This window comes from Carica papaya, chromosome 5, assembly GCF_054855325.1.
Source record: "Carica papaya isolate Zhongbai chromosome 5, ASM5485532v1, whole genome shotgun sequence".
Classification (NCBI taxonomy): Eukaryota; Viridiplantae; Streptophyta; class Magnoliopsida; order Brassicales; family Caricaceae; genus Carica; species Carica papaya.
Genome location: NC_142313.1, coordinates 3,068,445 through 3,080,483, shown reverse-complemented (window position 1 = coordinate 3,080,483; position 12,039 = coordinate 3,068,445). Strand labels below are relative to the sequence as shown.

The following is a 12,039-nucleotide window of genomic DNA, read 5'->3' as shown; positions in this document are numbered from 1 at the left end:
TAGTATAAATTATTAATATAAATAAGAAAAGTTATTTAATTTTTGTTCACGTTGAATGTCTTATTAATTTATAGTTTTGATTGTAAAACCCAATTGCACGAGACCCATGTTAAAACGCACCGTTTAGCTCCTCTCGTGTCTGAGCTGGTCAAATCTTCCAGCCCGCACTCAATAGGACCGACTACGTAATCGTCGGGCTGAAAAAAAATTTACGGTAAGCAAATACTGGTTTGCCGTTTGTAGGGTTTTTAGGGTTTTGGGCTCAGTGTCTTCCTCGAATTGTCAACAATATTCAGGTTCTTCTTTACCCTTTTATTTGCTAATCATTATCTTCATCTTTTTCGATTATTGTATTTAATTTGATTTATTTCTCCTCTGTGTGGTTGCTGGATAAATGTAGAAAGAGCAAGGGACTCGCAAGTTTGATTAGATCCAAAAAGTTTGCCTTTTTTTTTTTTGGTTTTCTAATCTGATTATTCAATATTGTGGATACAAATCTACGCGATACCTAACTTTGAATATCAGAAACTTGGTTGTTGATTGAAAGGAGCAGATTGTTGATATAGAAGATCAGGACAGTAATTAGGAGTGAACTGGGTTCAGATTCGGAGAGGTTAGTTGGATGGGACTTGGCAATGAAAGCAGAAGTTCCTCTGTCGATACCCAACTTGGCAATCCAATTGGTTGTCTTCATAGCTAGGCCATACCTTCCTGGCACTCAGTTATGCTGACTACTAGTTCTGCCTGTTGCTATCCATGTCGATTATTTTGATGATGAGCTTTTTAATTTCTATGGAACAATATTGCAGTAGGTCATGAAGATGGGCGTGGGTGTGGCTGGTATTACAGAAAGATAGATGGGTTGGCTGGGGGCAGGGGAGAGGAGAATCTAAAGGAATTTAGGAGTAGAATGGAGAAGATGGGGAGCGAGATCAAGAAGTCGGCAAGGCTGGGGCAGCAGGGAGAAAGAGGAAAGTAGTTGTGTGTGTGAAATGGCTTGAAATGGGTTGGTAAAACCATAGACAAAGCACATGTGTAGCTCAAAGAAAGGCATTTGTTGCACACTGAATATTCAAATTTCTAGCCATACGCCATGATGAGTGATGGTATGTATGCAGGACATTTTACCAGTATTGATAGTGACAACCACAAATTTGGCCTACTGAAGTGAGAGCTTGGAGAAATCAAAACTTCAGTTAATTTCTTATATGAGAATTAAGATCTAAAGGGGTGATTGCTGTGAAAGAAGTCAACAAATTTCTTATAAATGGGGAAATTTATGTTGCTTATTTACTTACATATCAGAAAAATGAAATCTTAATTGTAACTGATTTTTAACATAGTTGGGATTTGGATTTATTGAAGATTTTCCTCAGATAAGCTCAACGGAGTCATTTCTGGCAAAAGTTATTCATGATCCTCTCAAGTGCGTTTGAGTTCTTTGATGTGTTATTGTTCTTACAGTTGAATGCAAAGTTCACTTGTTCGGTGGAGAAATTATTGTTATATGAGCATATCATCCATTTTTGTAACAAGAATTCATGTCGGACCTTTTCTTTGGACGCTTACGTATATTTTGACATGGATAAATGTACTTCCGCTAGACATTCTGATGCATATATGTGATGGCAGGCACACTGTGTTCTTATATTCTTGAACTTTGCAACATTAGCATGTTAAGCCGGCGAGCGTTTGTTCTACAGCATTTTTGTCATCTTTTAAAACATGTAATTTAAGTAAAACATAGGGGTACTGGTAAATTTTCTGTCCTGGATAAAAAGATCCTTTTGTGGGTATCTAAAGACTCGAATGTACCATTAACTACAAAAGCTTGTCGGTGGAAGAAAGGGGATGTAGACCGTGGTTATCCAGAAAAAAAGCTCAAAATCTCCAAATTTTAGGATTCTGATGGGATTTCCACTTGCTCTGGATAATGAAATTCTTTTATGTTTGCTTAATAGGAAATAGGGCTTCCATTGTCTTGTTCTCATTTCAGTAATGTGTGTAGGGAAAATATCAGGACTAGGACCAATCAGCTATCATGATCCTTAACTGCTCATAAGTTTTATTTTGGGACAGACGATTTTGAGAAGCACCCTAATCTACTTCGTTTTGTTGAGTTAATTCGCAGCTTGTAGGCATTGACGCATTAAGCTGTGAGAAAAGCTTGTGAGATGGCTGGGTTTTTGGGATTCACTAACCTTTCACCAAAGACCAAGAATCTGGTAGTCGCTGGAGGCTTGACAGCATTTGTGTTTGGAGTCTATTTCTACACTATGAGAGCAGTTGGAGGAACAGATGAGCTTCAGGTAGCCATAGATAAATTCGAACAGCAGAAAAAGTATGAGGATGAGCGGAACTTGCCATCAAAAGCTTGATGCATGATCATAGTGTGATAATGTCAGAAGATAAACAAGGAGGTTAATTTTGCTGAGAGGCATCATTCTCATCCTTGTTTATGTTCTTCAAAATTAATTGTTCTTGCAGTTTAAATTTGTATTTTTTTTCTTGCCATGTATCTTGTCAGCCTTTCAAATGAATAAATTAGTTTAGAAGAAAGACTTGGAAGTCTTCTTAAATTTATGAACTAGAGTAATTGGCAATGAGCTTGATAAGGCAATCAATTTGCTAGTTGTATAGTCATTTACAGAGATATTCGATTCGCCTTTTGATGCGATAACAACATAGACTTTGAGGATCATTGTGATTCTTATAATGCATATCAAGTAACAATGTAAAACCAACTATTCTTACAGGATTCTAGAAAATATGGTTACTTCCAATTAAATTGAAGATATCATTTTGTCACAAGGATTCAATTCAATGGTATTAAAAAAATTGTCAAAATACTAAATTGATCATTATTCAAATCATAAAAAGGCAGATTAAATCTCCACTGCAGGCATGAGCTTTGCGGAACAGATCATGTCCTTTGTAAAAAATGTTGAACCACAGTAAGGGTTCATAAGCATTGTAACAACACCCCTCCTGATTCAATCACTTATGGAAAAGGTAGCCTTCATTCTTTGAACAAAATGGGGCAGCGAATTAATGTTTTCTTCGATTGATTGATTCACGCATGACTCCAAATTGGTCATAGCATCAGTTTTAGCCTGTTGGAGCTTGGCTGCCTCAAACTTATCTTGACAGACCATGAGTGATCTGTTCAACCTTTCCTACATTCATTGTGATTGAACAAAAGATTAATATAAATGCTTATCAATTTGCTATGTCATAATATTACATGCGCATTTTAATCTAAAAGAATGTTTAGCTCACATAATTATATATAACAAATGCAGAAACAGAGCTAACCAAAAAGTAAAGAGCAAATTTGAGAACCAATTGCAACATAATCCATGTTTTGTGGACTCAAATGATGATTTACCTAAAACTAAATCTGTTCTAGTACACCATCTCTCCCCTCGATTCTGACACTGTTTATGATGTTACATGAACTAACCTAGCCAACTGCAACTGCAACTGCAATGGTTCCTTTTTATAAGAACTATTCTTTTCATAGCAGTTTGAATAAAATGCCTCTTACTCTATATAGCAAAATGGTAGAGAACTGAGGCTAACCTGAAAGAAAACTAATGGACTATTGCTTTGTGAACATTACTTGTAAGACACGACTGAAAAGTATTTCTTCAGGGGGAAAAAAAGATGTACTTCGGCTTGTTTCATACAAGGATACATATATTTACAAGGTTCCTCTAGGAAAGAAGATAATAGTGCAGCAGGTGGATGAATGATTAAACCCAATATCATTGAATAACTTGACCCGCTTTGACAAGAGAGCTCAGACCAAACTCATGATCAACACAGAATTCCTCTAACCTAAAACTTTTTTCAATCAAATTCAAATCCTACATACTCTGATCTTCAAAGCCAAAATTGTAGTTGTTTGACCTCTCAAAAGATTATTTTCTTAATCTTCAACTATACAGTAGGATTGTTATGTTTCTCTCATTCTTCTCCCCCAAAGGTTTATGATGAAATTCATTTTATATAATGTTTCTTCTTTCTTAGTTAGACAACTTTTGAGAAATAGTACAAATCAAGCAACAATTGATTAGGAGCAGGGAGCAACAACTCTGGACCTTGTAAACTTTAATGAGACTGTAAGATTTATTTACAACCTTTTCTTCAAAACTTACTAATAAATTTTTGAAAAGAAAATTCTGCAGACACAGGGGATTCTCAGAGACAAAACTAAGGGCAAAAGAATCACAAGAAAGAGGTGCTCTGAAAGCAGATTCTACCATCCTACAGGACTTGATTCCTCTCAGGTCCAAAACTGTTAAATAAAATAAATAAATACCCCTATTGAGATTCCATTTGTTTGATCCAGTAATATACCTAAGAGGCACCATATCAACCCCAGTTTTAATAGTACTAAAGTTATTAGTGTTCAGAGTACAACTTGGTTATAATCCAAGAACTTGCTAATGAATGATTATATATCCACCCAAATTATAATCAAGGTGTAGAAACACTAACAATTTTATCACCTAAATGAACAGCAGAACACTAGGTTGGCACACATGAAATAGTTCCTCCTATACGTCCAAGAAGATAATTTCAAATTATCAAAGGCTTTATTTCAGTGGGAATATTTAGTCTAAAGTTAACCCATGAAGCTTTACATTTTCCAGATACATTTCATATATATCTTCTTTTTTTACTCCCCCAGAAAATGGCTTTGTAAAAAAAAAATCCTCGAAATAAACCATGCGAGAGTAGGACATAAACTTACTTGAAACTTGGACATCTCATTCTCAAACTGATGCTGAGCATTCACCACAGGAACACTGCAATTTTCAACACAGTTACTTATCTCTTCTTGCTTTCTTCTCCGGTCAAAGCACTCATACGCACACTTGAAGTATGCTTGCTGCAAAATATATATATATATACTTTTTAACCTCATGAACACAGTCCATTAAATATACTCGAATTTGACCATAAAAATGAAGAATAGCAACAAAAAGGAAAAGCACAAACGAAAAGTGAATTTGAAGGTGTTGGTATCATCACCAAACTGAGCCTAGTACTTGCATTTATCTTCCCAAATACTAAATTCAAATAATGAATTGCTTCAGTTTCCGTTTGTAAATAAACCTCATAAGCAAAGAACAATAAGAAACCCTAAAAATCCAAATTTCAATCTATGAGCATGTAGAGAGAGAGAGAGAGAGAGAGAGAGAGGAGACCTGAAGGGTGAAATTGATGTGGTCCTGGATCGGAGAAAGCTGGGACTGAGCAGCTAAATTCACCTCGTTCAGTTTTCTTCTCAGTCTCTCCGTTACCATTTGCTCTTCCACAGCTGCGATGTGATCCATTTTTCCCCTGAGATTTCTCTGTTCGCAGAGGTCAACGAACTGTGTAGGTTTATAGGGTTTTTGGTGAATGGAAGATGAATCAATTCAATGGGGCTTTAGGGTTTATCGTTACACGTGTTACTTTTCGGGTCACGAGAACAAACTCAGGCTTGGTCCATTAAAACCCGGATCCGGCCCGTTTATGCACACGAATACGCGCGCTACCTTAGCGCGTGAGCAGCAGTGCTTTATGCTTTCTTTCCATCTCCGTTCGCAGAATCTTCCAAGCAAATTCCTCGAGAGGTTTCTGTTTCCCTGTGAAATGTAGGGGAGAAGGAAACAAATTACGGAAGGAATAAGAAAATGAGAGAAGACAGCTCAGTATGCAGCGCCGTCCCGAATCTCCTCTCCTCGTTTATAGACACCTTCGTCGATTTCTCAGTCAGTGACATATTCTTACCTCAAAACGCTAACCCTAACCCTCTACCGTCACCTCCGGATTTGCAGACGAGGTACCCGACTCCCGAGCGTCTGATTGCTATCGGAGATCTCCACGGAGATTTCGACAAGTCCAAGCAAGCATTTAGGATCGCCGGCTTGATCGACGCCTCCGATAAATGGATTGGGGGTTCTACCACCGTCGTTCAAATCGGCGACGTGCTGGACCGTGGCGGGAACGAACTCAAAATCCTATATTTCATCGAGAAGTTGAAGCGAGAGGCGGCGAAAACCGGAGGTAAGATAATAACGATGAATGGTAACCATGAGATTATGAATATGGAAGGTGATTTTCGGTTTGTGACGAAAGAGGGTTTGGATGAATTTAGGGTTTGGGCTGACTGGTACTGCTTAGGGAACAAGATGAAGGGAATGTGTCGCGGGTTAGACAAACCAAAGGATCCTTTTGATGGAATTCCTCTGGTTTTTCGCGGCGTTAGAAAAGAGTATCTAGACGGAATCAGAGCTAGAATTGCTGCGTTGAGACCAGAAGGACCGATTTCCCGCCGGTTCTTCACAGACAATGTGACTGTCCTGGTAGTTGGAGACTCCATTTTTGTCCATGGAGGTCTCTTGCCAGAACATGTGGAGTACGGACTGGAGAGGATCAATCAAGAAGTAAGGAACTGGATTAATGGATCGAATGGAAAACGAGCTCCGGTACATTGCAGAGGGAGAGATGGAGTGGTTTGGGTAAGGAGATTCTCCCGCGAACAGGCTGAGAACTGTGACTGTTCAGCTCTTGAACATGTGCTTGCCACAGTTCCTGGGGTGAAGAGGATGATCATGGGACACACAATTCAGGAGTCTGGCATTAATGGTGCTTGCAATAACAGAGCTATAAGGATTGATGTGGGTATGTCTAGCGGGTGCGGTAATGGCTTGCCGGAGGTTTTGGAGATTGACCGGAACTCGGGATTGCAGGTGCTGACATCGAATACTATATATCAGAACAAGTATAATTTGGGTGTTGATGGTGAAAAAGGTCTGGGATTGTTGGCACCAGAACACGCACCTAAACAAGTAGAAGTGAAAGCTTAAGGAGGTATACTTTAGATCATTTCTTGATTCTCAGAATGACACTTTGGATTAAAATCTTTAAAAAAAAAAAAAAAGACTTTTATTCGAGTACAATCGGATTAACTTAAGTATTCCATCCAAAAAAGATTCTTGTATTTCTTGTCTTGAAGCTATTAAACCTTTATGTAATCTTTTACTTTTAGGATTTCGAGATTGAATGATATTGTTTGGCAAGTGCTAGAACTAAAGAATAAAAGATTTTAATCTTTTTTTTTATCTTTGTACAAGGATCTGGGCATATATCAAGTTAGAATTATTTCATTTTGGTAGATCTGACAATATCCCTTTTACCCGGTGGAAAGGTTGGTTCTTCTGAACTCAATGTATGTCTTTAGGAGTGTAGGAATTTCTTGTTCTATGCTCATTGGGTATTTCATTGAGTGTTCATATGATGTATGTAACCGATTTTAGGGTTAAATTCTTTGGTGAGAGTATTTGAATTTAGGGTAAGTTTCATGTTTGAACTAATTTTAGGATTGAATTGTTTGAAAATAACAAACCCTTTGCAAGGCTTTTGTAACCAGATGCTGAGAAAATAGCAGGCAATACAATGAATGCTGTAGAGAAAAACTTATGAGAAAACAACTCAGCATTTTGTTTCTATAGATATGCACAGTAGGAGTAAGTTAAGAATATTATAAATTCATTAACTTGGCATGGGGTGGATCCCTTGAAAAATGTATAAAGATTTATCAAGTCAGAAGTCAAGATTTACCAAATTCTTGAAGAAATAAGAGAAAATGAACATGAGAAGGGTCAGAGATGGCTGGCCATTTTGGTCTGACCTGGATTCACAAATAAGAAAATTGGGAACAAGAAATCATAATAATTAAAAAAAAAAAAAAAAAAATTACATAAAATTTCCCACATGAAATTATAATTCTCTCATAATTTTTATCAATTTTTTATTAAACAAATATGAATTTGCTATTTGGATTTTTTGTTATTATTATTATTATTATTTTTTCTCAATTGGGATAAGATTGAAATTTTAAGAGTGACATAACATGTATAAATGTTTGTATAAGAAATCAATTATGTAATTATGAATGTGATGTGTTCTATTGGTAATTAACTACTTAATTTATTTACATACATCAATTGTTTTATATTTGGATTTTATTATTTTCGTCTAGTTAATTTATAATTTTAATTTAATAAAATTAAAAATTTATTATATTATATTTTAACGAATATATTATATTATATTAAACGAAATAAATATTCTATAATTGGCCACGTGTAGATAGATATCATGGTTTAAATGTAATACTCCTCTGTCTCCGCATCCTTGCTGAACACGTAAACGGCATTTAGGGTAAATCACACACACACACACATATATATATATATAGTGTGAGAGAGAGAGAGAGAGAGAGTCCTCTAAGATACCTGGAGTGTATATACAGTCGTTTATTATCCATATTCTGATAATCCATAGCTCGCGCAACCCTAATTCGGCGCTTCTCCTTCTCCAATCTCCGTTGTCTTCTCTTCTCATTCAAAGACGTAAGCCAGAAGTTCTTCTTCTCTCTTTCGTTGCTCTTGATTGTTGAATTTTCACGTGCAGTTCCAATTACTCGGTAAAAGACATAGCTTTCCAATTTTCCAGCATGTTATGTATTTTTTACGGTTTCTAGGGTTCAGTTTTTACGCAGTTGATTTCAGAATTAGGATTCAGTTCCCGAACCGTGTGATGGAGGCGGTTCGGTTTCTAGATTCATAAGTCGAGAATATTATCGTTGGCTTTCCGAACGCAACTTTTATAACAAACAGAATAAAAACTAAACATAATTTCTCAGAGGACCGTTCCTAAATTCTGCTGGATCTATTTGTTTGAGTACTATTTTTTATAACAAAGTCTTCCGGGATGATGTAAGATGAAAATCAGTTTGAAACTTTCGAATTCATGGACCAGAAGATGGTGATATACTGTTAGCTTTTATGCTTTCTGTTTCAATTTCAAGTGTACATCTGCAAACAAACGGGGATAGATTGTTAGATTCTTACCTTTTATGCTTTATGCAGACATGGATTCTCAGATCAAGCTTGCTGTGGTGGTGAAGGTCATGGGTCGAACAGGGTCCCGAGGGCAGGTGACTCAGGTTAGAGTCAAGTTTTTGGATGATCAGAATCGGTTCATCATAAGAAACGTCAAGGGACCAGTCAGAGAAGGGGACGTGCTCACTCTGCTTGAGTCTGAGAGGGAAGCTAGGAGGTTGCGGTAAAATGGGTCCATTAAGAATCAGTCTTTCTCTTGTTTTTTGTAGCAGCAGCCACTGGTTGTTTGAGTCTTGGCCTAGTTTCTCGTGTCTAGAGTTGAATTATTAGATGGATTGTACTTACGGAGGTATGCTTAAGGCTTTTTGGTATGGAAAATTAATTCTTGTCTTAGCTACCTTTCTCTGCTTGCACCTTTTCTTAACCCATTATGCTGAAATTAGTAATTGAATTAAAGTTAAGTTGCTGGTGGGATAATCTATATGAATCCCAACACGCAAAGAATGAAAGAAAAAATGGATAATTCAGCAGAATATTTGGGTAATTGAAGAGAGATGGAAAAGAATCTATTGAAAAACTAAACTCAAATCTCTCGTCGAACTACAGAAATCTCTGCGATCTGGTTTAAGCTCTGAAACCAGAGAAGTAGGATTTAGAGAGAGTGAAGAAAGCAAGACTTCGGGTTGAGGAAAGAGAAGAGAATGAGAGTCAATGTATTTCATTAATTAGCCTTCAGCGTTTATACACATGAGGGTAATTACCTTAATTACCAGCTAATTACAACTAATCATACAATTAAAAGCTAATTACACTTGATTCATTTAACCAACCCTCCAACTACAGTTATCTTCTAAATAACTACAGTTATTTCTAATCATCATCGTTTCTAATCAGCTAGAGCTACATCCATCTCTAATAGAGTCTAATAGAGAAGGGTGACAAACTATACATATTCTTGTAGAGAAAAATAAGTGCACTATTTTCATCATGCAATGGTTAGAAGTTAAAATAAATATAAATTCTAAATCAAGAAGAAACTTTGTAATAGATTCAGAGGTTTGTATGAATAAGAGTGTCTCCTCAATGTGAAGAAATAGTTCGTACACAAAATTTTTCCAAACATAAGCTAAATGCATTTGTAGTGTTTATTGAATTTGAAGAAATCATACCAAGTAGCAAGGAAAGGTTTTGAAGAAACAAAAATCCTCAAGGATTTTGAGTTCTGCTTATTTTCTGTGTCAACTATGCTGGAGATGATGACAAAATCTTCAACCCTTTACCCCGAGTAATCTCCAAAACCTCTGGCAAGCGATTTCCGCAGCCTCTAGACATTCCGACATCAATCCTTATCGCCTTGCCATCGCATTCATCATTGATTCTCTTTTGCGGCGTGTGTCCCATGATCATCCTCTGCACCCCCGGAACGGTAGTGAGCAGATGTTCAAGAGCTGAACAATCACTCTTCTTCACCTTTTTAACAGAAAACTTCCTCATCCACACTACACCATCTTCTCCACAATGCTCCGGAGCAAGTCCTCCCCCCAATCCATTCATCCAATCTTTCACTTCCTCATTTATCCTGTCTAATCCGTAATCAAGATGCTTAGACGACAGACCTCCATGGACAAAAATGGAGTCCCCGATTACCAACACAGTCGCATTATTCGACAAGAACCTCCGAGTAATTGGACCTCCCGGTCTCAGTGCTGCAATTCTTGCTCTTACTCCATCAACCAATTCTTCTCTAATTCCTGGCAAAACTGATGGAATCCCCTCATAAATGTCCTTAGGTTTTTCTAACCCTACACACAGTCCCTTCATCCTGTTCCCCATACAATACCAATCCGCCCATTTCTTGAATTCCTTCAAACTATCTGCCGTTGTAAACTTGAAATTACCATCTACATTCAGTAATTCATGGTTCCCGTTCATCGTTATTATCTTACCTCCACTCCTCGCTGCCTCTCGCTTCAATTTCTCCAGGAAATACAGGATTTGGATCTCCTCTCCGCCGCGATCCAGCACGTCCCCTACCTGGACAACCGTCGTTGACCCTCCGATCCACCGATCGAAGCCATCAATCAATCCCCCTATCCTGAATGCCTCCTTCGTCTTCTCCAAATCTCCGTGAACATCTCCGATCGCAATCAGACGATCGGGAGCTGGCATCTCCGTCTTCCAATCATTGAGTTTAGCAACGTTCTTATCAGAATCGAGATAAGAGCTTTTGAGCATGAAGCAGCCACTTACAGAAAAATCGACGAATGTGTCTACGAATGATGAAAGGAGGTTTGGAACTACTTTGCATACCGCATCGTCTCCCATTTTCTTCGTCCTTCCGTCTCGTCTTCTCCTCGGACGAATGACCTAGTGATCTGTGTGGACTTTTTAACTCCGCCGAGAGGAGAATAAGACTTGAGACGCGCTCTGAGAAAGCGCGTCAACGGCAGATCAGATTCTTGTATGGATGGCGCGTGTCTGTTTTAAATACTTTTATTTATTAAACTAAATTGTAAATAATAACAAAATTATGAATTAATACATATTAATGAGATTGTATATTCAATTAATTTATATATTTTATTATATATAATAATAAATAAATAAATAATGAGACTGTGTGTGCGCAGAAAGAAATATATATATATATATATATATGTACATTTATAATTAATTAATTAAATAAACGATGGCAAAAGAATAAATAAAATTAATTTTTAAATTAATTTAAGATAAATATGAAATTAAAAAATAATAATAAGAATATAAATAGAAGCGAAATTTTTATAAAAGTGAATAAAATTACAATTTAAATAAATATTTATTAATTTTTAAAAATTTTACCTTAATAAAAATTATAATCATTTTATTATATAATAAAAATTAATTATATCAAACTCCAACTTTATTACATCCGAGGTCAATTTTACAAGAATAATTCGGGCCCAAGTGCCAAGTTTCAGGTTCAGAGGGGCAGTTAGGTAATTTCATTTAGAATCGAACTAGGGTTAGGGTTTCGCTTATAAATCTATATATAACACCATCTCCCTCTCGCTGCCTCTCAACCTCTCTGAATAGAAGCTCTCTTGGTTTGTGTTTCTCCAACTTTTTTTTTTTTTTTTTTTTTTTTTTTTTT

The 12,039-nt window shown here is 36.7% G+C and overlaps 4 protein-coding genes and 1 pseudogene across 6 annotated transcripts; 3 read left to right on the top strand and 2 right to left on the bottom strand.

Annotated features, from left to right (window-relative positions):
• The first annotated feature begins 135 nt into the window (after positions 1-135).
• Positions 136-2,559, top strand: LOC110821389 (cytochrome oxidase assembly protein). The gene is made up of 2 exons (XM_022051211.2): positions 136-296; positions 2,132-2,559. The coding sequence occupies exon 2, from the start codon at positions 2,175-2,177 to the stop codon at positions 2,376-2,378; it is 204 nt and encodes a 67-aa protein (XP_021906903.1). The 5' UTR covers positions 136-296; positions 2,132-2,174; the 3' UTR covers positions 2,379-2,559.
• A 199-nt stretch (positions 2,560-2,758) lies between these two features.
• On the bottom strand, positions 2,759-5,351 carry LOC110821388 (uncharacterized). The gene is made up of 3 exons (XM_022051210.2): positions 5,217-5,351; positions 4,760-4,897; positions 2,759-3,176 (listed from the first exon to the last, which is right to left on the bottom strand). The coding sequence occupies exons 1-3, from the start codon at positions 5,343-5,345 to the stop codon at positions 2,994-2,996; spliced, it is 450 nt and encodes a 149-aa protein (XP_021906902.1). The 5' UTR covers positions 5,346-5,351; the 3' UTR covers positions 2,759-2,993.
• LOC110821387 (shewanella-like protein phosphatase 2 pseudogene) lies at positions 4,847-11,332 on the bottom strand (annotated as a pseudogene). 2 transcript variants are annotated; one of them, XR_015819035.1, is made up of 2 exons: positions 10,073-11,332; positions 4,847-4,897 (listed from the first exon to the last, which is right to left on the bottom strand). The product of XR_015819035.1 is annotated as a shewanella-like protein phosphatase 2 pseudogene, transcript variant X1 (transcript). The 2 variants fall into 2 exon arrangements; XR_015819036.1 differs by lacking the exon at positions 4,847-4,897 and adding an exon at positions 5,297-5,639.
• On the top strand, positions 5,595-9,132 carry LOC110821386 (Calcineurin-like metallo-phosphoesterase superfamily protein). The gene is made up of 2 exons (XM_088219731.1): positions 5,595-6,867; positions 8,931-9,132. The coding sequence occupies exon 1, from the start codon at positions 5,688-5,690 to the stop codon at positions 6,861-6,863; it is 1,176 nt and encodes a 391-aa protein (XP_088075857.1). The 5' UTR covers positions 5,595-5,687; the 3' UTR covers positions 6,864-6,867; positions 8,931-9,132.
• LOC110821390 (small ribosomal subunit protein eS28) lies at positions 8,933-9,296 on the top strand. The gene has a single exon (XM_022051213.2). The coding sequence runs from the start codon at positions 8,933-8,935 to the stop codon at positions 9,128-9,130; it is 198 nt and encodes a 65-aa protein (XP_021906905.1). The 3' UTR covers positions 9,131-9,296.
• Positions 11,333-12,039: the final 707 nt, after the last annotated feature.

Excerpts from the sequence above, each read along its gene's own strand:
- LOC110821389 (XM_022051211.2), top strand. The coding sequence starts at position 2,175 with ATGGCTGGGTTTTTGGGATTCACTAACCTTTCACCAAAGACCAAGAAT.
- LOC110821390 (XM_022051213.2), top strand. The coding sequence starts at position 8,933 with ATGGATTCTCAGATCAAGCTTGCTGTGGTGGTGAAGGTCATGGGTCGA.
- LOC110821386 (XM_088219731.1), top strand. The coding sequence starts at position 5,688 with ATGAGAGAAGACAGCTCAGTATGCAGCGCCGTCCCGAATCTCCTCTCC.
- LOC110821388 (XM_022051210.2), bottom strand. The coding sequence starts at position 5,345 with ATGGATCACATCGCAGCTGTGGAAGAGCAAATGGTAACGGAGAGACTG. Across the intron at positions 4,898-5,216 it reads ACATCAATTTCACCCTTCAG|CAAGCATACTTCAAGTGTGC; the intron begins GTCTCCTCTCTC and ends TATATTTTGCAG. Across the intron at positions 3,177-4,759 it reads ATGAGATGTCCAAGTTTCAA|GAAAGGTTGAACAGATCACT; the intron begins GTAAGTTTATGT and ends CAATGAATGTAG.